General features: G+C 37.7%; 2 protein-coding genes and 2 long non-coding RNA genes across 5 annotated transcripts; all 4 read left to right on the top strand.

The window, feature by feature from the left end:
- Window positions 1–3,186: 3,186 nt before the first annotated feature.
- LOC138192816 (asialoglycoprotein receptor 2-like) lies at window positions 3,187–24,599 on the top strand. The gene is made up of 8 exons (XM_069140499.1): window positions 3,187–3,461; window positions 6,445–6,513; window positions 6,621–6,710; window positions 6,884–7,120; window positions 7,211–7,377; window positions 7,506–7,618; window positions 22,539–22,676; window positions 24,580–24,599. The coding sequence occupies exons 1-7, from the start codon at window positions 3,374–3,376 to the stop codon at window positions 22,660–22,662; spliced, it is 888 nt and encodes a 295-aa protein (XP_068996600.1). The 5' UTR covers window positions 3,187–3,373; the 3' UTR covers window positions 22,663–22,676; window positions 24,580–24,599.
- On the top strand, window positions 8,786–11,835 carry LOC138192846 (uncharacterized). Its single transcript, XR_011177836.1, has 3 exons — window positions 8,786–9,083; window positions 11,233–11,377; window positions 11,579–11,835. It is a non-coding gene; the product is annotated as an uncharacterized lncRNA (long non-coding RNA).
- On the top strand, window positions 13,509–17,216 carry LOC138192825 (natural killer cells antigen CD94-like). Of its 2 annotated transcripts, none has more exons than XM_069140515.1 (7): window positions 13,509–13,722; window positions 13,988–14,065; window positions 15,044–15,148; window positions 16,053–16,205; window positions 16,296–16,462; window positions 16,591–16,703; window positions 16,780–17,216. In XM_069140515.1, the coding sequence occupies exons 1-7, from the start codon at window positions 13,659–13,661 to the stop codon at window positions 16,901–16,903; spliced, it is 804 nt and encodes a 267-aa protein (XP_068996616.1). In that variant the 5' UTR covers window positions 13,509–13,658; the 3' UTR covers window positions 16,904–17,216. The 2 variants fall into 2 exon arrangements, with proteins under 2 accessions (XP_068996616.1, XP_068996608.1); XM_069140507.1 differs by having other exon boundaries at window positions 16,026–16,205.
- LOC138192862 (uncharacterized) lies at window positions 17,820–19,061 on the top strand. The gene is made up of 2 exons (XR_011177839.1): window positions 17,820–18,178; window positions 18,572–19,061. It is a non-coding gene; the product is annotated as an uncharacterized lncRNA (long non-coding RNA).
- Window positions 24,600–24,769: the final 170 nt, after the last annotated feature.

Raw genomic sequence — 24,769 nt, 5'->3', positions numbered from 1 at the left:
AAAGCACAACAACACAGTGTAACTTTGGCAGCAATTAGATTTGAAGAGTTAAAAAAAAAAATCCTTTTCATCTTTACATTTATTACCATGATTTTTCCAGGCTGCCGAGCACATTGGGAGTGATTCTATAAATACGGACTAATTTGCTGCAGATATTTAAACATTTGTGTTTAATCGGTGCCGTTGGAGATCAGCGTGTGGATGTGTTCTGTGTCTGAATTTTAAATGGCAGTCCATCCAGGCTGGTCAGCTTACCTGAATTCAGACATTTATTCAATCATCATTGGTCAGAAAAACAACATGTAACACAATCATATTACTGATCGAGTTCTGATTAGATGAAACAAAAAAACTTGTATTTTAGATGGAAAAGAACAAAGTAGAAAATTTCCCCTCACAACAACTGACCATAAATTTCAAAACAGAGGCTCAAATGTCACAACTTCAAAACACACCCAAAAACCCACAAACTTCCCTGTAAAGTTTAACATCACTGCACCAGCGTTTCCATTTCAGCCTTCATATGCAGCTCGATCGCTGGTGAACTTGATGCTTTTTCCAGGATGAACAGAAAAACACAGACGCTGACGGTCAATTTTAGAAATCCAAATGTTTCTTTCTCTGCAGGTAGGATGCTTTCTGACAGATTCAAACTTCACAAGCGTCTCATCTTTTGTGAAACAGAATCTTATTTTATTTATTTTCATAATGATGAACATAACGACACTTTGGTCAAATTAATTTGAGATATCACGATTGACTTTATGTTCTAATTTGTATCATGATTTTCTCAGTCTGCTGATTCTGGAAATAATGTTTAATTTACTGCAGATCTTTGAGAACTTATGTTTTATTTGTTTCAGAGGAACTTGAAGAAGGTGACTATGAAAATGCAGCAGTTTGTGCTGTGGACAAAATAACAGCCACTGCAGGTTATTAACACAATTTACTGCACAAATATTACAACAGCAGATTGAACTGTTTGAAAGTTTCATGTTGATTTGTTTAAGCTAAATGTTTTTACATTTTTTCTTTCACACAAGAAGTCTCCCTCTTTCACTCATTCTTTTCCAACAATAACAGTGAGTTGGTTGATACTGTTTGTTATTGTGGCCCTTCGAATATATTGTAAGTGTAACTCAAAAGTAAACAAATATTTTTATTTTTATTGTGAAATAATTCTGACCAAAAATGCATTTTATCTGACTTTCAGTATAAGTCAAAGTTGTTTGATTTTTGTTAATTTGTTGTCCAATATCAGCTCACTGCCAACTATCTTCCTGTACGTTTGACTTTAAGTTACCTCGGTCATTTCTGAAAACAACGCTGAGCTGACGGCAGAAAAGATGAACCTGGAGAAACAAAACCAGGAGCTGGAGCTGGAGAAGAGAAACCTTACAAATCAAATAAACGACATGGAGGCAAAGGGGAATGAGCTCAACATCAGTCGAGCTCAGTGGAGCATTGATGCCTACTGTCCCAGAAAAGATGGTGGTATGTTGGGATCCCATTAGTTATAAAAATATTCAATCCTGATATAACGAGACAGTAAAGTTGATTATTAGTTGATCTCTGTTATTTCAGCACGACATTGTAACTCTTATCAGCCGGGCTGGAATCTGTTCCAGTCTAGTTGCTACGTGTTTTTTGACTACCAGTCTTCTACCGATCGGAAAACCTGGGAAGAAGCTCGAGAAAACTGCAAAATAAGGAGTTCTGATTTGGTGGTTGTAGATAATGCAGAAGAAAAGGTAATGACAGCTTATATTAAATGAAAATGTATTTTCTGAAGATCTGAACACACGCTGAGTCTGTTGGTCACAGTGAGTTTATTAAAGTAAGTAAATACCTCTGATCCCTTTTCATCTGTTGTCCTCAGACACATGTCCATGTTAACAGCTATGACCGTCCAGGAAACGAAGGGTACTGGATTGGACTGAAAGCTGATGGTGGAAAATGGAAGTGGGTCGATGGAAGTGATCTGGCTGACAGGTAAGAGACGCATTTCTAAACACTTTGAATGATAAAATCTTGACTGTGGATCCAACTGATGTTTTTTTTTCACAGCTCCTGGATAGAAAACCCGACTGATGGTCACTGTGCAATTTCTCACCAAACTCAAGGATGGAAATCAGTGAACTGTAACGACAGGAACAATTGGATCTGTGAACAGAAGTATTTGTCTGTTTGAGTCAAAGTTCAGAAGGTAACATGATAGTCTGCAATGATTAATCTCATGTAAGATAATGCCAACTGGCTTAATAATGTGAAAATATGAAGATTTACAGTAATATCACATTTAATATTTTTGTAAAAACCAAAACTTAGAAATAAAATTAAAGTATGCTACTTTTAACAGCTGTTTGTTTTGGTACTTTTTGTTTATATTCGGAAAAAAAGAAAAACACAGATCTAATGTATAAATAGTTATTAGAAAATATTTGTTTCCTGTCTGTAATTTTTAACACTGTTGCAGCTGATTGGCCAACAGAGGGCGCTGCATTACTTCTCAACAAAAATCTTCCAAAGCTGTTTTCTTCAACATTTGTATTCTGATGTAAATAAGTCTTCACACGTTGAGGCAGCAGATAATGTTAGATATCTGTTTAGAAGAAAATTTGTGTTTTTAGCCTGTTATGTTGAATAAAAATGTTAAACTGAACAACAATATTTCTGTTTTCATGTTTTTTTTCTAGTCTCTCAAAAACTTCTCATTTAAAATGTCAGTAAGTTTTGATAAAGTCAGGATGAACTGCATTCTTCAGGATGATATAACAAGTTCAATCAGTATGAGGCAGGAACAGATCTGGTCTCAGTATGTTCACCACGTTTGGACCTCATTAATCAATCACACCGTCGACATCAGCTCCAACAAATCTCCAGATTACAACAGGAAGTTCAATTTATCAGCCAAGTACATATTGTGTGTTTTACAAAGAGGGATTTCATGTTTGAATATCTTTTTCAGTGCTGTTACCTAAAATGCTGATCAAGTCAAAATCTGTTTTGCACTAATTTTTCTTCCTGGTCATCAAAAAGGATCAGTGGTCACTGCACACCGGGGGTCCTGGATTTGAGGGTGATGGAAGCTCTTCTCTGTCGAGGTCACGTGTTCTCCCATGTTCACGTAACCCGGGTAACTTTCAGTCGCCCAATTTACAGACGTTCCCTAAACGTCTCACCAAACCAGCTGGTGGTCTGAACGTAGCAGAGCCCTTAGCCCCCCCTCCCACTCTCTGAACCACGCACTCACCTACCGGAGACCCCGCAGCTAAGACAGGTGCAGGAGGCAGACAAGATTTGGAGCAAAGTCAGATATTTTGAGATTCCCAAGAGATATCGAGTGAATTTAACAGTATTGTAAGTGAGTTACATGCTGAGCTGCAGCGGAGCTGTCGAGGGAGAAGTTCTCACCGGGACGAACTCCGTCGGGCGTTTCTTCAATGAAGTGGATTATCCAGGTGAGTTGCTACCTGAGGTTATCTTGTTAACTAAGTTTGTGTCAGAGAATTGGGAGTAATTTACTTTGAGGAACATAGCGAAGCAAAACCAGCCATGATAACAACATTTTGGATGATGTGAATGAAGCACATAACTGTGTGTGTGTGTGTGTGTGTGTGTGTGTGTACGTGTGTGTTGAATTTTTGTTAAAGTTACTGTATATGTTGTAAAAGTATGTTGATTGCCAAGTGTATTGTTTGAAATTGAGGCAAAATGAGATAATTTAGTCACTAGTGTTTAAAGTTGTGAAAGTTTTGTGTAAATCTAATGTGATGGAAAAAGAGGAAACTCTGACTATATGATGATGTTCTGCACACTTGTGTACAGGCTGTTTTTTTTGTTTAGGGATTCATCAAGTGACGACGAGCTGCTTCATCTGCTATCCTGTCTGGATCTTCACCGAGAAATATAAAGGATCCAATTTTATTGGCACTTTGTTTTCTGAGATCTCAGAGTTGTTTTGGATTCAAACAAACAACCGGAAATCCGTTGGAAGAGACTAATGGTGAACTGTTGAACGTTAAGGAACTTCCAAAGATATAAATGAGACCTACTTTGACTGACAACTGTAAAGGTCTAAAACAGACTATTAAGATCTAACAACTGAATTGCTTTGGGTTTAACAGAGTTCAGAGGTTTATACCAGATTTGAGTGATTATTTGTCATAATATGCAATTCAATGGTTGTTTATCCAATTTTTGTTACACAGTTATTTGAGTTCAGTGGAATTCATTTTGTTGTTAAGAGCTGAAGTTGAGTTAATGTGAGATTTAAAGGTATTGTTCAAGTGAAATGGTTTAAATAATTCTGTAAATATATTCCCTCATCATTGAATCATTGGTTGTGTGTGTGCTTTGTGGGCTGGAGGTCTCATTGCTCTTGTATAGAGTTGCTACCACCAATGTCCTTACCCAACCGAGTAATTGAAATGAAGTGAACTGTAACCAAGGTAACCTGAAAAAAGCTTGGCCTGAACTGTTAAAGAACCTCAGATACTGATGTTACATAGATAGTAGTGCCAGGGTTAGCATCATAGATTACCCTTTAGTAAAAGATTACGTGCTGCAACAGCAAGGGTTACATTCACATGTGTCTGCAGGTGAGTCAGTTTGTCTGCGTGTTGATGCTGTTCTTTTCCTGCCTGTTATGCAGTGCATGCTGGGATAAACTCTGATGATCAAAGTCACTTGCATTTGATAAAAGACGGTGGTGGAATGTAACCAAGTACATTTACTCAAATACTTAAGTACAAATTTGAGATACATGTACTTTTACTTTAGTATTTCCTGTTGTGAAGCTTCATTGTTCTATTCGACCACATATCAGAGGTTTGACAGCTTTAGTTACTTTTAAGATTACAATTTTTCATACCCTTCTTGTCCAGTGAAAACCATGTCTCTCCAAATTTTGGTGAATCGAATTGGAACTTTTCAGAAAAAGTGAAGGATTATATGTTCCTACTTCTAAATAAACTATTTAAAAAAAAAACACATCGTCACAAAGCTGAAAACAGGGATGTTTTTCTCAGATTGTTGTTTTTAGAGATGAGTGGTTCTCACAGGACAGCAGTACTACAAACACATGATGACACACTAACAGGGAGTCTTTTCTAAACTGTTACTGTTTGATATGTTAAGTAAATTTAACTGTTAATACTCATGTTTTTACTGAAGCAATGTTTTGAACGTCGGACTTTTATTTGTCGTGAAGTAGATACACGTTGTGTTGGTACTTTTACTTAAGTAAAGGACCTGAATACTTCTTCCAGCACTGATGAACTGCAGCAGCCTGAGAAGATGCTGCAGACACACTGTGTGAGTTCAAACTATTTATAAATAAGACTTCTCATCACAACTGAACATTAGTTTCTCACCAAACACCAACTGTCGCAACTTCAAAACGAAACTAAAAACCACATCCTTCTCTATCAAGATTGAAACTGGTATTTTAAACTTTGTACATGATTCAGACTTACTTTAAAAAGTCCAGATGTTCCTCCATCTGCAAGGAGAGTAAACATTTCACGAGCTTTTCACCTACACTCTTTTGTGTAGCAGAATCATATTTCTGTAATGCATGATGCCTTTTTAAAGCACAACAACACAGTGTAACTTTGGCATTAAATACATTTGAAGAGTTAAAAAAAAAAATCCTTTTCATCTTTACATTTATTTCCATGATTTTTCCAGGCTGCCGAGCACATTGGGAGTGATTCTATAAATACGGACTAATTTGCTGCAGATATTTAAACATTTGTGTTTGATCGGTGCCGTTGGAGATCAGCGTGTGGATGTGTTCTGTGTCTGAATTTTAAATGGCAGTCCATCCAGGCTGGTCAGCTGACCTGAATTCAGACATTTATTCAATCATCATTGGTCAGAAAAACAACATGTAACACAATCATATTACTGATCGAGTTCTGATTAGATGAAACAAAAAACTGTATATTTTAGAAGTAAAATTCAACAGAGAAAACTTCCCCTCACAACAACTGACCACAAATTTTTGAATAGATACTCAACTTCAAAACACACCCAAAAACCCACAAACTTCCCTGTAAAGTTGAACATCACTGCACCAGCGTTTCCATTTCAGCCTTCATATGCAGCTCGATCGCTGGTGAACTTGATGCTTTTTCCAGGATGAACAGAAAAACACAGACGCTGACGGTCAATTTTAGAAATCCAAATGTTTCTTTCTCTGCGGGTAGGATGCTTTCTGACAGATTCAAACTTCACAAGCGTCTCATCTTTTGTGAAGCAGAATCTTATTTTATTCATTTTCATAATGATGAGCATAACGACACTTTGGTCAAATTAATTTGAGATGTGACGATTGACTTTATGTTCTAATTTGTATCATGATTTTCTCAGTCTGCTGATTCTGGAAATAATGTTTAATTTACTGCAGATCATTGAGAACTTATGTTTGATTTGTTTCAGAGGAACTTGAAGAAGGTGACTATGAAAATGCAGCAGTTTGTACTGTGGGCAAAATAACAGCCACTGCAGGTTATTAACACAATTTACTGCGCAAATATTATAACAGCAGATTGAACTGTTTTAAAGTTTCATGTTGATTTGTTTCAGCTAAATGTTTTTATTTATTTTTTTATCAGACAAGAAGTCTCCCTCTTTCACTCATTCTTTTCCAACAATAACAGTGAGTTGGTTGATACTGTTTGTTATTGTGGCCCTCCGAATATATTGTAAGTATAACTCAAAAGTAAACAAATATTTCTATGTCGTTATTGTGAAATAGTTCTGAACAAAGATGCATTTTATCTGACTTTCAGTTTAAGTCAAACTTGTTTGATTTTTGTTAATTTGTTGTCCAATATCAGCTCACTGCCAACTATCTTCCTGTACGTTTGACTTTAAGTTACCTCGGTCATTTCTGAAAACAACGCTGAGCTGACGGCAGAAAAGATGAACCTGGAGAAACAAAACCAGGAGCTGGAGACACAAAACCAGGAGCTGGAGACACAATACCAGGAGCTGGAGATGGAGAAGAGAAACCTTACAAATCAAATAAAGGACATGGAGGCAAAGGGGAATGAGCTCAACATCAGTCGAGCTCAGTGGAGCATTGATGCCTACTGTCCCAGAAAAGATGGTGGTATGTTGGGATCCCATTAGTTATAAAAATATTGAATCTTGATATAACGAGACAGTAAAGTTGTTTATTAGTTGATCTCTGTTATTTCAGCACGACATTGTAACTCTTGTCAGCCGGGCTGGAAACTGTTCCAGTCCAGTTGCTATGTGGTTTTTGACTACAAGAATTCTACCGATTGGAAAACCTGGGAAGAAGCTCGAGAACTCTGCAAAATAAGGAGTTCTGATTTGGTGGTTGTAGATAATGCAGAAGAAAAGGTAATGACTGCTTATATTAAATGAAAATGTATTTTCTGAAGATCTGAACACACGCTGAGTCTGTTGGTCACAGTGAGTTTATTAAATTAAGTAAATATCTCTGATCCCTTTTCCTCTGTTGTCCTCAGAAATATGTCAGTGATAACAGCTGGAAAAGTTCAGGAAACAAAGGGTACTGGATTGGACTGAAAGCTGAAGATGGAAAATGGAAGTGGGTCAATGGAAGTGATCTGGCTGACAGGTAAAAGACACATTTCGAAACACTGAATGATAAAATCTTTACTCTTGATCCGACTGATGTTTTTTTTTTTCTCAGCTCCTGGATAGAAAACCCGACTGATGGTCACTGTGAAATTTCTGTAAAAAATGAAGGATTGAAATCAGTGAACTGTACCAACAGGAACAAATGGATCTGTGAACAGAAGGCTTTGTCTGTTTGAGTCAAACTTCAGAAGGTAACTTGATAGTTTGAAAAGATTAATGACCTATAAAATGATGCCAACTGGCTTAATAATGTCAAAATATAAAGATTTACAGTAATATCACATTTCATATTTTTGTAAGAACCAAAACTTAGAAGTAAAAGTAATGTGTGCTACCATTAACAGCTGTTTGTTTAAGGTACTTTGTGTATATATTTGGAAAAAACAAAAACAAACACAGATCTAATCTGTCTTAGAAAATATTTGTTTCCTGCATGTAATTTTTAACACTGTTGCAGCTGATTGGCCAACAGAGGGCGCTGCATTGCTTCTCAACAAAATGCTTCCAAAGCTGTTTTCTTCAACATTTGTATTCTGATGTAAATAAGTCTTCACACGTTGAGGCAGCAGATAATGTTAGATATCTATTTAGAAGAAAATGTGTGTTTTTAGCCTGTTGTGTTGAATAAAAATGTTAAACTGAACAACAATATTTCTGTTTTCTTGTTTTTTTTCTAATCTCTCAAAACATTCTCATTAAAAATGTCAGTAAGTTTTGATAAAGTCAGGATGAACTGCATTCTTCAGGATGATATAACAAGTTCAATCAGTATGAGGCAGGAACAGATCTGGTCTCAGAATGTTCACCTCGTTTGGACCTCATTAATCAATCACACCGTCGACATCAGCTCCAACAAATCTCCAGATTACAACAGGAAGTTCAATTTATCAGCCAAGTACATATTGTGTGTTTTACAAAGAGGGATTTCATGTTTGAATATCTTTTTCAGTGCTGTTACCTAAAATGCTGATCAAGTCAAAACCTGTTTTGCACTAATTTTTCTTCCTGGTCATCAAAAAGGATCAGTGGTCACTGTACACCGGGGGTCCTGAATTTGAGGGTGATGGAAGCTCTTCTCTGTCGAGGTCACGTGTTCTCCCATGTTCACGTAACCCAGGTCATGTTCAGTTACGCAATTTACAGACGTTCCCTAAACGTCTCACCAAACCAGCTGGTGGTCTGAACGTAGCAGAGCCCTTAGCCCCCCCTCCCACTCTCTGAACCACGCACTCACCTACCGGAGACCCCGCAGCTAAGACAGGTGCAGGAGGCAGACAAGATTTGGAGCAAAGTCAGATATTTTGAGATTCCCAAGAGATATCGAGTGAATTTAACAGTATTGTAAGTGAGTTACATGCTGAGCTGCAGCGGAGCTGTCGAGGGAGAAGTTCTCACCGGGACGAACTCCGTCGGGCGTTTCTTCAATGAAGTGGATTATCCAGGTGAGTTGCTACCTGAGGTTATCTTGTTAACTAAGTTTGTGTCAGAGAATTGGGAGTAATTTACTTTGAGGAACATAGCGAAGCAAAACCAGCCAGGATAACAACATTTTGGATGATGTGAATGAAGCACATAACTGTGTGTGTGTGTGTGTGTGTGTGTGTGTGTGTGTGTGTGTGTGTGTTGAATTTTTGTTAAAGTTACTGTATATGTTGTAAAAGTATGTTGATTGCCAAGTGTATTGTTTGAAATTGAGGCAAAATGAGATAATTTTGTCACAAGTGTTTAAAGTCGTGAAAGTTTTGTGTAAATCTAATGTGATGGAAAAAGAGGAAACTCTGACTATATGATGATGTTCTGCACACTTGTGTACAGGCTGTTTTTTTTTTTTAGGGATTCATCAAGTGACTACGAGCTGCTTCATCTGCTATCCTGTCTGGATCTTCACCGAGAAATATAAAGGATCCAATTTTATTGGCACTTTGTTTTCTGAGATCTCAGAGTTGTTTTGGATTCAAACAAACAACCAGAAATCCGTTGGAAGAGACTAATGGTGAACTGTTGAACGTTAAGGAACTTCCAAAGATATAAATGACCTACTTTGACTGACAACTGTAAAGGACTAAAACAGACTATTAAGATCTAACAACTGAATTATTTTGGGTTTAACAGAGTTCAGAGGTTTATACCTGATTTGAGTGATTATTTGTCATAATATGCAATTCAATGGTTGTTTATCCAATTTTTCTTACAGTTATTTGAGTTAAAGTTGCTCTGTAAGTTAGACCTTTAAACAGTTTCTCATCCGTCTTCAGCTCAGGTTTTTTTAGGCGAGGCTAAAAGGTCGCTTCAGTACGTCACCGATCTACCGCACAGACGGTTTATATAACCTTCTGCATGGCTCCTCCTCTCACGGTGAAACGCTATAAAAGCCTGGAGCTCATTTGCATAAGAGGTCATCCCACTCTGCTGTAGTCAGATTGTTATTGTCCATCAGCTGGCTGCTACAGGACTTCTCCCTCCACCCGCAAGTGAATCTTTCCTGGAAGCAAGAACCTCCAAAGCAGCGCCGCATCACTATTTAAATTCCCTCCTGATGAAGAAAGGAAAAAGAGGCGGATTGATTTCGTGAAGAGCCTCGCTAAAGGAGACGTTAGGATCGACACCAACAGCCGCCTCTGCAGGGACCGTTTCACAGAGGACAGTTTCAACTTGGACCGGAGACGGATGCAGTTCACGGACACACGGCTTCTCCTGCAGCTCGGAGCCGAACCGAGCTTCACCCTCCCGGCCGTTCGTCCTCCGGTCGCACCGGCACCGTCCGCCGCCGCCAGCAGTCCACCACTCAGCGGAAGTTCTGTGTGCTTGTTATAATTATACCAGATAACTTTTCCACAGTGACTCTGCTACATTTAGTCCTCGGTGCAAACCGCTAACGTGATTTTACTCGGTGTAGAATAACTTTATTTTCATGAAATGGGAGCTAATGTGCTAATTAGCTTCTATTGAGTTCGTAGCAGAGTTCAGAGGAAAATGCTCCGAAAACAGCAGATTTTTTTTTATGCTTGTCAATATAGCTCCGATAAGGAACTATAATATATGTAACTCTGTATTTTACATGTGGGGGTGATGGTAAACATGGACCAGAGGAGATCTAGTCCTCCTGATTAATGAGGGTTGTTGATTTTGTACTCCGGTGTAACGTTACAATCAGCGACCCTCTCGGTTACATGTACCGGTACCGATCGGGGTAAACGAGCCCAACTACATGTGGAGGAGGAGGAGGAGGACGAGGAGGAGGAGGAGGGACATCAGTGAAAGAGAAAGACTTACTTCTCAACCTGAGCAGGTTCAAAGTTTGAATTAACGTGATGTAATGAATTAACATGTGATGTCATGAATTAACATGTGATGTAATGCAGCGTTGTTCATGTTACAGTCGTTACAGAACTAAATCAACTCCTCCATTCTTATTATCTCCACTATTGTAATGCAGGTGCGTTAGAAGTAGTTGGAGACTCACTGTCTTCTGTCTCTGGTGTCCAGTTTGACTCCTGTGTTACAGCTCAGGGGGACAAGCTTCATTTATATGCATCTGTATGTTTCACTCATTGGACAAATAAATTCTGATTCTATTGTGTTTTCCCAAAGCAGGCTGCTCCATCCAGCAGAGAGACAGAGTACCAGTGGGACATCATGCATAAAGTCTCCGAGAGGTTGGATGTCAGACGGACCGCTTAGTGGGGAAAAGAACTGCAGCCACAGGACTGTCCTACAGGACACTGAACACCTCCCAGTGAGTGGGCGGAGCTTCAGCTCCTTCAGGACACGCCCCCCCAGTCTCAGAGCAGAGAAGACTGATGATTTTCTCACGATTTCAAAGCCTACTTTAATATACTTGTCGGTGTTTTTTTCATTCAAATTTGGATGGGTAGTTAACAACCCATACTTCTGTGGTGTGATGAACTTAAAACTCATTTTCATTTCTACTTTACAGCATCTTTAAGTAAAGGACCTGAATACTTCTTCCAGCACTGATGAACTGCAGCAGCCTGAGAAAATACTGCAGACACACTGTGTGAGTTCAAACCATTTATAAATAAGACTTCTCATCACAACTGAGCATTAGTTTCTCAGCAAACACCAACTGTCACACCTTCAAAACAGAACTAAAAACCACATGCTTCTCTATCAAGATTAAAACTGGTATTTTAAACTTGCTACACAACTCAGACTTACTTTTAAAAGTCCAGACGTTCCTCTATCTGCAAGGAGAGTAAACATTTCTCACGCTTTTCACCTACACTCTTTTGTGTAGCAGAATCATATTTCTGTAATGCATGATGCCTTTTTAAAGCACAACAACACAGTGTAACTTTGGCAGTAAATACATTTGAAGAGTTTAAAAAAAAAAATCCTTTTCATCTTTACATTTATTACCATGATTTTTCCAGGCTGCCGAGCACATTGGGAATGATTCTATAAATACGGACTAATTTGCTGCAGATATTTAAACATTTGTGTTTGATCGGTGCCGTTGGAGATCAGCGTGTGGATGTGTTCTGTGTCTGAATTTTAAATGGCAGTCCATCCAGGCTGGTCAGCTGACCTGAATTCAGACATTTATTCAATCATCATTGGTCAGAAAAACAACATGTAACACAATCATATTACTGATCGAGTTCTGATTAGATGAAACAAAGAAACTGTGTATTTTTAGATGGAAAAGGACAAATTAGAAAACTTCCCCTCACAACAACTGACCACAAGTTTTGAAATAGAGGCTCAACTTGCGTACTTTTTGTCCATATTTGGAAAAAAAACAAACACAGATCTAACGTATGAATAGATATTAGAAAATATTTGTTTCCTGTATAATGTTTTAAACTCTTGCTGCTGATTGGCCAACAAAAAACTACTTCTCAACAAAATGCTTCCAAAGCTGTTTTCTTCAACATTTGTATTCTGATGTAAATAAGTCTTCACAGGTTGAGGCAGCAGATAATGTTAGATATCTATTTAGAAGAAAATGTGTGTTTTTATCCCGTTATGTTGTTTAAAAATGTTAAACTGAACAACAATATTTCTGTTTTCTTTGTTTTTTTTTCGAATCTCAAAACAGTCTCATTAAAAATATCAGGAAGTTTTGATGAAGTCAGGATGAACTGCATTCTTCAGGATGATATAACAAGTTCAATCAGTATGAGGCAGGAACAGATCTGGTCCCAGTATGTTCACCACGTTTGGACCTCATTAATCAATCACACCGTCAACATCAGCTCCAACAAATCTCCAGATTTCAACAGGAAGTTCAATTTATCAGCTCAGCACATACAGTATTGTGTGTTTTACAAAGAGGGATTTCATGCTTGTATATCTTTTTCAGTGCTGTTGCCTAAAATGCTGATCAAGTCAAAACCTGTTTTGCACTAATTGTTCTTCCTGGTCAGCAAAAAGGATCAGTGGTCACTGTACACCGGGGGTCCTGGTTTTGAGGGTGATGGAAGCTCTTCTCTGTCGAGGTGGGCGGCCATCTGCCTCCACGTGTTGGGGTGAGGTGAGTGTATCTCTTAACAATGCTATACTCAGTATTACAGGAACATTTATACGTGCATCGACGGCCACAAAAGAAGAGTTCAGACCGGAGCAATCTGCAGTAAAGGTGTGAGACCATGTGAGTAATGATGCAGAGAAAACAAAAAAAAAAACACAACAGCAGATGGGTAAATTCAATTGGTTATTGGTGTTTTACACAAAACCAAGAAAACATCCAAAGTCCTTGTTACATCTTAGTAATCTTGTTATACCATGTTATATACTCATTGTAATAATATATTTTATATCAAGCTGATTATGGAACAGGAACACAGTGTTGGGTTGAAGTTGACATCCGGACTGTCGTGCATACAAATGACTTTCTCAAGAAAAGCAGAAGTTGATATATTTCAATGCCGTGAGAGACAGATTCACCTCAACAGAGGAAACAACCACTTCTCTTCTTGTGAGTCTCTGTGGCTCAATTACAGTGGTACTTCTTTGACTACAAGTCAGATAGACTCAACAGAAAGGTTGTCGCGATGGCGGAGGACGTTAACTACGCTTCAGTTGTATTCAAAAATAAGAACCGATCCCGACCGGAAGGTAAGTCAACTTTTAAAAGTACAGAGCGACTAGAAAAGATATTCTCAGACTTTGGCTTCAGAACAGAGTCTTTGTTTATGTGACCCTCCTCGTATTAAATATTAATTTATTGTACTGGTGTCGGATCAGGTTACATATTTAGCTAACTTAACCAAGCAGTTTGTCATTGTTCTTTTTTTTTTTTTTTTTTTTTTATCTCATTGTTGATTATAGTGAACTGTTAATATTTAACCACTGTACACTATTTAAACTTTTAACCTTTCAGCTAAAAACGAAGAGGAAACTGTGTACGATGAAGTGAAGGAGAAAAAGAACTCAACCGAACAAAGTCCAGACACAAATGGTAAGTTGTAAAAGAACACAAAAACAAAACACAGGTGAGTCTGAGAACATTTGGTGCTGATATCGGCTTTGTGATATCAAACAAACAAACAAACACACAAACCAACACGTGTAAAACTTCTGACTGACCGCCATGTTGTGGAATAATTGTTGTTTGTAATAAATTGGTTTATTTAAATCAGCAGAAATCATTTAAGAAAAGTCAAAAATATATGATTGTATAGTAGTTGATTTGGTAAACATTCAGTCAGGCAAGCTCCAAAATATGTGTTTGGACGGGTCACAATCTGTAAACTTTAGTGAACCCTTATCGACCGGAAACCCAAAATGCGATTGAAACATGATTTAAGAGTTTTACAAATGTTCTTATAAATATATATTTTTAAGATTATCACCTTTAATTGAATGACAACTGATGACTATATTTTCAACATCTATCAATTCTTATCATATCTGAAGGACAGATTACTTAGCAAAAAATAAACAAACAATGAGATGCTTAAATACATTACAGCGTTATATTTGTCGATATTACTGGGTTGGCCTAATAGGAATGGAGGCTATGTCCACTTCTGCCTACAACCTGGTTCATCTGTAGCACAATGTCTGAAAGAATTTATCTCTAAAACATTTGAGAAATTGTAAATCTTTCCTTTAAGTGTCCCACGTGAACATTAATAATACATAATGGTCATGAAGCGTTTCCTTTCTCATGTGTTTCATTGCAAAACATTGTTTTGTGTACAAATGCAATCTCATGTTGAATTTAAGTTAATTTGAGGTTTTCACAGTCTGATTTAAAAGTTTTTATACTTCCTGTTTCTAACTTACTAAGTTTAAAATACCTTCTTTGGCGATGGCAAGGTAAAGAGGAAATGTTGGACTGAAAAAGACTGTAACTTTGGTTACCCACGTTATTTCATGAACTCCGACTTCTAAAGCCACGTATTTATATGTTTGTCTATCCGATTCCTGCCAGACAAGAAAGCAGACGGACGACGTCGCCACTATCGGCTCTTGGCTTGTTGCTTGGTGACTTTCTGTGTCATTTTGCTGTTGGGCATCATAGCAATCTGTGTCTACAGTAAGTATGTAAAACAGACAGTCCATGCACGAACTTAGACACAAGGCAGACCCTTATAGAATAATATTTCTTCTGTTACCGTCATGTGATATCAGATTGTTTTACATACCATAAGTTTCTGCTTTTAGTTTTCTAAATCTGTCAAGAACAAAGTGAATTACTGGACACAATAATTCATGGTCAAATGTATGAAGATAGTATAACACAGGTTTTTTTTCATACAATATATATTTTCAGTACTGTGTAACCAATTATTGCACATTTTGCCTTAATAATAGCCATGTAATTCACCATGTTGGGAAACATCAGGCCAAATAATAAATCTACACCTGCTGTTGGGTTTCTTGGTAACAGGGAAAAGTTTAGAACACGAAATCATTGGCTAAAAAAAAAAAAAGTCCACAAAATATTTACCATTGAATGTTGTTTCAGTCATTTTTACTTAAAACTACATTGTTAAACTGTTTTGAGCGAATTTTGTGTAAACCAATGGGGGAAGCTGGGAAATATTGAAAGATGGCTTAACACATTGTGAGTGTTGGTCTTTTTGCGGCTTTTTTGTTGTTCTCTGAAATAGAAAAAACACAATCTTAGCTTATAGCTCCCAAAAGGCTGGCAAACCTGAAGTACAACAGACAGGAAGCAGCTTTGATCTGTGATGAAATAACAAAAGCAAAATGAACAATACAAAAACTGCTTACTTTCCCATAAGAAGCTACTTTTCATTTTACGGTTGCTACATTAAGTCAGGAAAACAACGAAAATACTCTTCTGGAAATGAATCGCAACCTGACAAACCTCAACAACAATTTAAGGGAGGACTACATCAATCTGAAAGTCCAGTTTGACAACCTGACACGAGCCTTTGCTGTCTTAGAGAGCAATGTCATAAATCTCACGGCAGAAAAGATGAACCTCACGATGCAAAACCAGGAGCTGGAGATGGAGAAGAGAAACCTTACAAATCAAATAAACGACATGACGACAAAGGGGAATGAGCTCAACATCAGTCGAGCTCAGTGGAGCATTGATGCCTACTGTCCCAGAAAAGATGGCGGTATGTTGGGATCCCATTAGTTACAAATATGTTGCATCTTGATATAACGAGACAGTAAAGTTGATTATTAGTTGATCTCTGTTATTTCAGGAAGACAGTGTAAATCTTGTCAGCCGGGCTGGATTCTGTTCCAGTCCAGTTGCTATGTGGTTTTGGACTACAAGACTTCTACCGATCGGAAAACCTGGGAAGAAGCTCGAGAAAACTGCAAAATAATGAGTTCTGATTTGGTGGTTGTAGATAATGCAGAAGAAAAGGTAATGACAGCATATTGAAAATGAAAATGTATTTTCTGAAGATCTGAACACACGCTGAGTCTGTTGGTCACAGTGAGTTTATTAAAGTAAGTAAATATCTCTGATCCATTTTCCTCTGTTGTCCTCAGAAAAATGTCAGTGATAACAGCTATCACCGTCCAGGAAACGAAGGGTACTGGATTGGACTGAAAGCTGATGGTAGAAAATGGAAGTGGGTCGATGGAAGTGATCTGGCTGACAGGTAAGAGACGCATTTCTAAACACTTTGAATGATAAAATCTTGACTCTGGATACAACTGATGTTTTTGTTTCCTCAGCTCCTGGATAGAAACCCCGACTGATGGTCACTGTGCAATTTCTCACCAAACTCAAGGATGGAAATCAGTGAAATGTAACAACAGGAACAATTGGATCTGTGAACAGAAAGCTTTGTCTGTTTGAGTCAAACTTCAGAAGATAACTTGATAGTCTGCAAAGATTAATCTTATGTAAGATAATGCCAACTGGTTTAATAATTTCAAAATATAAAGATTTCTTGAAATATCACATTTAATATTTTTGTAAAAACCAAAACATAGAAGTAAAATTAAAGTGTGCTACTTTTAACAGCTGTTTGTTTAAGGTATTTTGTGTACGTATTTGAAAAAAATAAAAACAAAAACAGATATTATGTATTAATTTAGATATTAGAAAATATTTGTTTCTTGTGTAATTTTTAACACTGTTGCCGGTGATTGGCCAACAGAGGGCGCTGCATTACTTCTCAACAAAATGCTACCAAAGCTGTTTTCTTCAACATTTGTATTCTGATGTAAATAAGTCTTCACACGTTGAGGCAGCAGATAATGTTAGATATCTATTTAGGAGAGCATGCATGTTTTTATCCTGTTATGTTGAATAAAAATGTTAAACTGAACAACAATATTTCTGTTTTCTTGTTTTTTTTCTAATCTCTCTCAAAACTTCTCATTAAAAATGTCATTAAGTTTTGATAAAGTCAGGATGAACTGCATTCTTCAGGATGATATAACAAGTTCAATCAGTATGAGGCAGGAACAGATCTGGTCTCAGTATGTTCACCACGTTTGGACCTCATTAATCAATCACACCGTCGACATCAGCTCCAACAAATCTCCAGATTACAACAGGAAGTTCAATTTATCAGCCAAGTACATATTGTGTGTTTTACAAAGAGGGATTTCATGTTTGAATATCTTTTTCAGTGCTGTTACCTAAAATGCTGATCAAGTCAAAACCTGTTTTGCACTAATTTTTCTTCCTGGTCATCAAAAAGGATCAGTGGTCACTGTACACCGGGGGTCCTGGATTTGAGGGTGATGGAAGCTCTTCTCTGTCGAGGTCACGTGTTCTCCCATGTTCACGTAACCCGGGTAACATTCAGTTTCCCAATTTACAGACGTTCCCTAAACGTCTCACCAAACCAGCTGGTGGTCTGAACGTAGCAGAGCCCTTAGCCCCCCCTCCCACTCTCTGAACCACGCACTCACCTACCGGAGACCCCGCAGCTAAGACAGGTGCAGGAGGCAGACAAGATTTGGAGCAAAGTCAGATATTTTGAGATTCCCAAGAGATATCGAGTGAATTTAACAGTATTGTAAGTGAGTTACATGCTGAGCTGCAGCGGAGCTGTCGAGGGAGAAGTTCTCACCGGGACGAACTCCGTCGGGCGTTTCTTCAATGAAGTGGATTATCCAGGTGAGTTGCTACCTGAGGTTATCTTGTTAACTAAGTTTGTGTCAGAGAATTGGGAGTAATTTACTTTGAGGAACATAGCGAAGCAAAACCAGCCAGGATAACAACATTTTGGATGATGTGAATGAAGCACATAACTGTGTGTGTGTGTGTGTGTGTGTGTGTGTGTGTGTGTGTGTGTGTGTTGAATTTTTGTTAAAGTTACTGCATATGTTGTAAAAGTATGTTGATTGCCAAGTGTATTGCTTGAAATTGAGGCAAAATGAGATAATTTAGTCACAAGTGTTTAAAGTTGTGAAAGTTTTGTGTAAATCTAATGTGATGGAAAAAGAGGAAACTCGGACTATATGATGATGTTCTGCACACTTGTGTGCAGGCTGTTTTTTTTTTTTTTAGGGATTCATCAAGTGACTACGAGCTGCTTCATCTGCTATCCTGTCTGGATCTTCACCGAGAAATATAAAGGATCCAATTTTATTGGCACTTTGTTTTCTGAGATCTCAGAGTTGTTTTGGATTCAAACAAACAACCAGAAATCCGTTGGAAGAGACTAATGGTGAACTGTTGAACGTTAAGGAACTTCCAAAGATATAAATGAGACCTACTTTGACTGACAACTGTAAAGGACTAAAACAGACTATTAAGATCTAACAACTGAATTATTTTGGGTTTAACAGAGTTCAGAGGTTTATACCTGATTTGAGTGATTATTTGTCATAATATGCAATTCAATGGTTGTTTATCCAATTTTTGTTACACAGTTATTTGAGTTCAGTGGAATTCATTTTGTTGTTAAGAGCTGAAGTTGAGTTAATGTGAGATTTAAAGGTATTGTTCAAGTGAAATGGTTTAAATAATTCTGTAAATATATTCCCTCATCATTGAATCATTGGTTGTGTGTGTGCTTTGTGGGCTGGAGGTCTCATTGCTCTTGTATAGAGTTGCTACCACCAATCTCCTTACCCAACCGAGTAATTGAAATGAAGTGAACCGTAACCAAGGTAACCTGAAAAAAGCTTGGCCTGAACTGTTAAAGAACCTCAGATACTGATGTTACATAGATAGTAGTGCCAGGGTTAGCATCATAGATTACCCTTTAGTAAAAGATTACGTGCTGCAACAGCAAGGGTTACATTCACATGTGTCTGCAGGTGAGTCAGTTTGCGTGTTGATGCTGTTCTTTTCCTGCCTGTTATGCAGTGCATGCTGGGATAAACTCTGATGATCAAAGTCACTTGCATTTGATAAAAGATGGTGGTGGAATGTAACCAAGTACATTTACTCAAATACTTAAGTACAAATTTGAGATACTTGTACTTTTACTTTAGTATTTCCTGTTGTGAAGCTTCATACTTCTATTCGACCACATCTCAGAGGTTTGACAGCTTTAGTTACAAGTTACTTTTAAGATTACAATTTTTCATATCCTTCTTGTCCAGTGAAAACCATGTCTCTCCAAATTTTGGTGAATCGAATTGGAACTTTTCAGAAAAAGTGAAGGATTATATGTTCCTACTTCTAAATAAAGTATTTAAAAAAAAAAACACATCGTCACAAAGCTGAAAACAGGGATGTTTTTCTCAGATTGTTGTTTTTAGAGATGAGTGGTTCTCACAGGACAGCAGTACTACAAACACATGATGACTATATAGAATATAACGCATAACTGTACGTTAAATTGCTGAACAGTCAAGTGGTACAAATTAGTTTAACTTTAAATAACAGCAGCATTAAAAATGCACATTGATAGAACAGTAATATTAATCCAAACCCATCATAAAACACTAACAGGGAATCTTTTCTAAACTGTTGCTGTTTGATATGTTAAGTAAATTTAACTGTTAATACTCATGTTTTTACTAAAGCAATGTTTTGAATGTAGGATTTTTACCTGTCGTGAAGTAGATACACGTTGTGTTGCTACTTTTACATAAGTAAAGGACCTGAATACTTCTTCCAGCACTGATGAACTGCAGCAGCCTGAGAAGATGCTGCAGACACACTGTGTGAGTTCAAACTATTAATAAATAAGACTTCTCATCACAACTGAGCGTTAGTTTCTCAGCAAACACCAACTGTCACACCTTCAAAACAGAACTAAAAACCACACGCTTCTATATCAAGATTAAAACTGGTATTTTAAACTTTGTACATGACTCAGACTTACTTTAAAAAGTCCAGATGTTCCTCTTTCTGCAAGGAGAGTAAACATTTCACGAGCTTTTCACGGACACTCTTTTGTGTAGCAGAATCATATTTCTGTAATGCATGATGCCTTTTTAAAGCACAACAACACAGTGTAACTTTGGCATTAAATACATTTGAAGAGTTAAAAAAAAAAATCCTTTTCATCTTTACATTTATTACCATGATTTTTCCAGGCTGCCGAGCACATTGGGAGTGATTCTATAAATACGGACTAATTTGCTGCAGATATTTAAACATTTGTGTTTAATCGGTGCCGTTGGAGATCAGCGTGTGGATGTGTTCTGTGTCTGAATTTTAAATGGCAGTCCATCCAGGCTGGTCAGCTTACCTGAATTCAGACATTTATTCAATCATCATTGGTCAGAAAAACAACATGTAACACAATCATATTACTGATCGAGTTCTGCTTTGATGAAACAAAAAACTGTGTATTTTAGAAGTAAAATTCAACTGAGAAAACTTCCCCTCACAACAACTGACCACAAGTTTTTAAAAAAAGGCTCAACTTCAAAACACACCCAAAAACCCACAAACTTCCTTGTAAAGTTTAACATCACTGCACCAGCGTTTCCATTTCAGCCTTCATATGCAGCTCAATCGCTGGTGAACTTGATGCTTTTTCCAGGATGAACAGAAAAACACAGACGCTGACGGTCAATTTTAGAAATCCAAATGTTTCTTTATCTGCAGGTAGGATGCTTTCTGACAGATTCAAACTTCACAAGCGTCTCATCTTTTGTGAAGCAGAATCTTATTTTATTCATTTTCATAATGATGATCATCACAACACTTTGGTCAAATTAATTTCAGATGTCACGATTGACTTTATGTTTTAATTTGTATCATGATTTTCTCAGTCTGCTGATTCTGGAAATAATGTTTAATTTACTGCAGATCTTTGAGAACTTATGTTTGATTTGTTTCAGAGGAACTTGAGGAAGGTGACTTTGAAAATGCAGCAGTTTGTACTGTGGACAAAATAACAGCCACTGCAGGTTATTAACACAATTTACTGCACAAATATTATAACAGCAGATTGAACTTTTTTAAAGTTTCATGTTGATTTTTTTTCAGCTAAATGTTTTTGTTTATTTCTTTGTCAGACAAGAAGTCTTCCTCTTTCACTTATTCTTTTCCAACAATAGCAGTGAGTTGGTTGATACTGTTTGTTATTGTAGCCCTTCAAATATATTGTAAGTATAACTCATACGTAAACAAATATTTCTATGTCGTTATTGTGAAATAGTTCTGAACAAAGATGCATTTTATCTGACTTTCAGTTTAAGTCAAAGTTGTTTGATTTTTGTTAATTTGTTATCCAATATCAGCTCACTGCCAACTATCTTCCTGTACGTTTGACTTTAAGTTACCTCGGTCATTTCTGAAAACAACGCCAAGCTGACAGCAGAAAAGATGAACCTGGAGAAACAAAACCAGGAGCTGGAGACACAAAACCAGGAGCTGGAGATGGAGAATAGAAACCTTACAAATCAAATAAAGGACATGGAGGCAAAGGGGAATGAGCTCAACATCAGTCGAGCTCAGTGGAGCATTGATGCCTACTGTCCCAGAAAAGATGGTGGTATGTTGGGATCCCATTAGTTATAAAAATATTGAATCTTGATATAACGAGACAGTAAAGTTGATTATTAGTTGATCTCTGTTATTTCAGCACGACATTGTAACTCTTGTCAGCCGGGCTGGATTCTGTTCCAGTCCAGTTGTTATGTGGTTTTAAACTATCAGTCTTCTACCGATCGGAAAACCTGGGAAGAAGCTCGAGAAAACTGCACAATAAGGAATTCTGATTTGGTGGTTGTAGATAATGCAGAAGAAAAGGTAATGACAGCTTATATTAAATGAAAATGTATTTTCTGAAGATCTGAAAACACGCCGAGTCTGTTGGTCACAGTGAGTTTATTAAAGTAAGTAAATATCTCTGATCCTTTTCCTCTGTTGTCCTCAGACATATGTCCGTGATAACAGCTATAACCGTCCAGGAAACGAAGGGTACTGGATTGGACTGAAAGCTGATGGTGGAAAATGGAAGTGGGTCGATGGAAGTGATCTGGCTGACAGGTAAGAGACGCATTTCTAAACACTTTGAATGATAAAATCTTGACTCTGGATCTAACTGATGTTTTGTTTTCCTCAGCTCCTGGATAGAAAACCCGACTGATGGTCACTGTGCAATTTCTGTAACTAACGATGGATGGAAATCAGTGAATTGCACCAACAGGAACAATTGGATCTGTGAACAGAAGTCTTTGTCTGTTTGAGTCAAATTCAGAAGGTAACTTGATAGTCTGCAAAGATTAATCTTATGTAAGATAATGCCAACTGGCTTAATAATGTCAAAATATGAAGATTTCTTGAAATATCACGTTTAATATTTTTGTAAAAACAAAAACTTAGAAGTAAAATTAAAGCGTGCTACTTTTAATAGCTGTTTGTTTAAGGTACTTTGTGTACATATTTGGAAAAAACAAAAACAAACACATATACAGTGGGTACGGAAAGTATTCAGACCCCTTTAAATTTTTCACTCTTTGTTTCATTGCAGCCATTTGCTAAAATCAAAAAAGTTCATTTTATTTCTCATTAATGTACACTCAGCACCCCATCTTGACAGAAAAAAACAGAAATGTAGAAATTTGTGCAAATTTATTAAAAAAGAAGAACTGAAATATCACATGGTCATAAGTATTCAGACCCTTTGCTGTGACACTCATATTTAACTCACATGCTGTCCATTTCTTCTGATCCTCCTTGAGATGGTTCTACTCCTTCATTGGAGTCCAGCTGTGTTTAATTAAACTGATTGGACTTGATTAGGAAAGGCACACACCTGTCTATATAAGACCTTACAGCTCACAGTGCATGTCAGAGCAAATGAGAATCATGAGGTCGAAGGAACTGTCCAAGGAGCTCAGAGACAGAATTGTGGCAAGGCACAGATCTGGCCAAGGTTACAAAATAATTTCTGCAGCACTCAAGGTTCCTAAGAGCACAGTGGCCTCCATAATCCTTAAATGGAAGAAGTTTGGTACGACCAGAACTCTTCCTAGACCTGGCCGTCCAGCTAAACTGAGCAATCGTGGGAGAAGAGCCTTGGTGAGAGAGGTAAAGAAGAACCCAAAGATCACTGTGGCTGAGCTCCAGAGATGCAGTAGGGAGATGGGAGAAAGTTCCACAAAGTCAACTATCAGTGCAGCCCTCCACCAGTCGGGGCTTTATGGCAGAGTGGCCCGACGGAAGCCTCTCCTCAGTGCAAGACATATGAAAGCCCGCATAGAGTTTGCCAAAAAACACATGAAGGACTCCCAGACTATGAGAAATAACATTCTCTGGTCTGATGAGACCAAGATTGAACTTTTTGGCGTTAATTCTAAGTGGTATGTGTGGAGAAAACCAGGCACTGCTCATCACCTGCCCAATACAATCCCAACAGTGAAACATGGTGGTGGCAGCATCATGCTATGGGGGTGTTTTTCAGCTACAGGGATTGCAATTGAAGGAAAGATGAATGCGGCCAAGTACAGCGATATCCTGGAAGAAAACCTCTTCCAGAGTGCTCTGGACCTCAGACTGGGCCGAAGGTTCACCTTCCAACAAGACAATGACCCTAAGCACACAGCTAAAATAACAAAGGAGTGGCTTCGGAACAACTCTGTGACCATTCTTGACTGGCCCAGCCAGAGCCCTGACCTAAACCCAATTGAGCATCTCTGGAGAGACCTGAAAATGGCTGTCCACCAACGTTCACCATCCAAACTGACGGAACTGGAGAGGATCTGCAAGGAAGAATGGCAGAGGATCCCCAAATCCAGGTGTGAAAAGCTTGTTGCATCATTCCCAAGAAGACTCATGGCTGTACTAGCTCAAAAGGGTGCTTCTACTCAATACTGAGCAAAGGGTCTGAATACTTATGACCATGTGATATTTCAGTTTTTCTTTTTTAATAAATTTGCACAAATTTCTACATTTCTGTTTTTTTCTGTCAAGATGGGGTGCTGAGTGTACATTAATGAGAAATAAAATGAACTTTTTTGAGTTTAGCAAATGGCTGCAATGAAACAAAGAGTGAAAAATTTAAAGGGGTCTGAATACTTTCCGTACCCACTGTAATCTGTATTAGAAAATATTTGTTTCCTGTCTGTAATTTTTGACACTGTTGTTTTGTAATTGGCCAACAGAGGGCGCTGCATTACTTCTCAACAAAATGCTCCCAAAGCTGTTTTCTTCAACATTTGTGTTCTGATGTAAATAAGTCTTCACACGTTGAGGCAGCAGATAATGTTAGATATCTATTTAGAAGCAAATGCATGTTTTTATCCTGTTATGTTGAATAAAAATGTTATACTGAACAACTATATTTCTGTTTTC

Source organism: Embiotoca jacksoni, unplaced genomic scaffold (genome assembly GCF_022577435.1).
Source record: "Embiotoca jacksoni isolate LCO1_2020_lvr unplaced genomic scaffold, fEmbJac1.0.p SCAF_11, whole genome shotgun sequence".
Classification (NCBI taxonomy): Eukaryota; Metazoa; Chordata; class Actinopteri; family Embiotocidae; genus Embiotoca; species Embiotoca jacksoni.
Note: the sequence above shows the minus strand (reverse complement) of the source record. Positions and strands in the feature narration are given on the sequence as shown.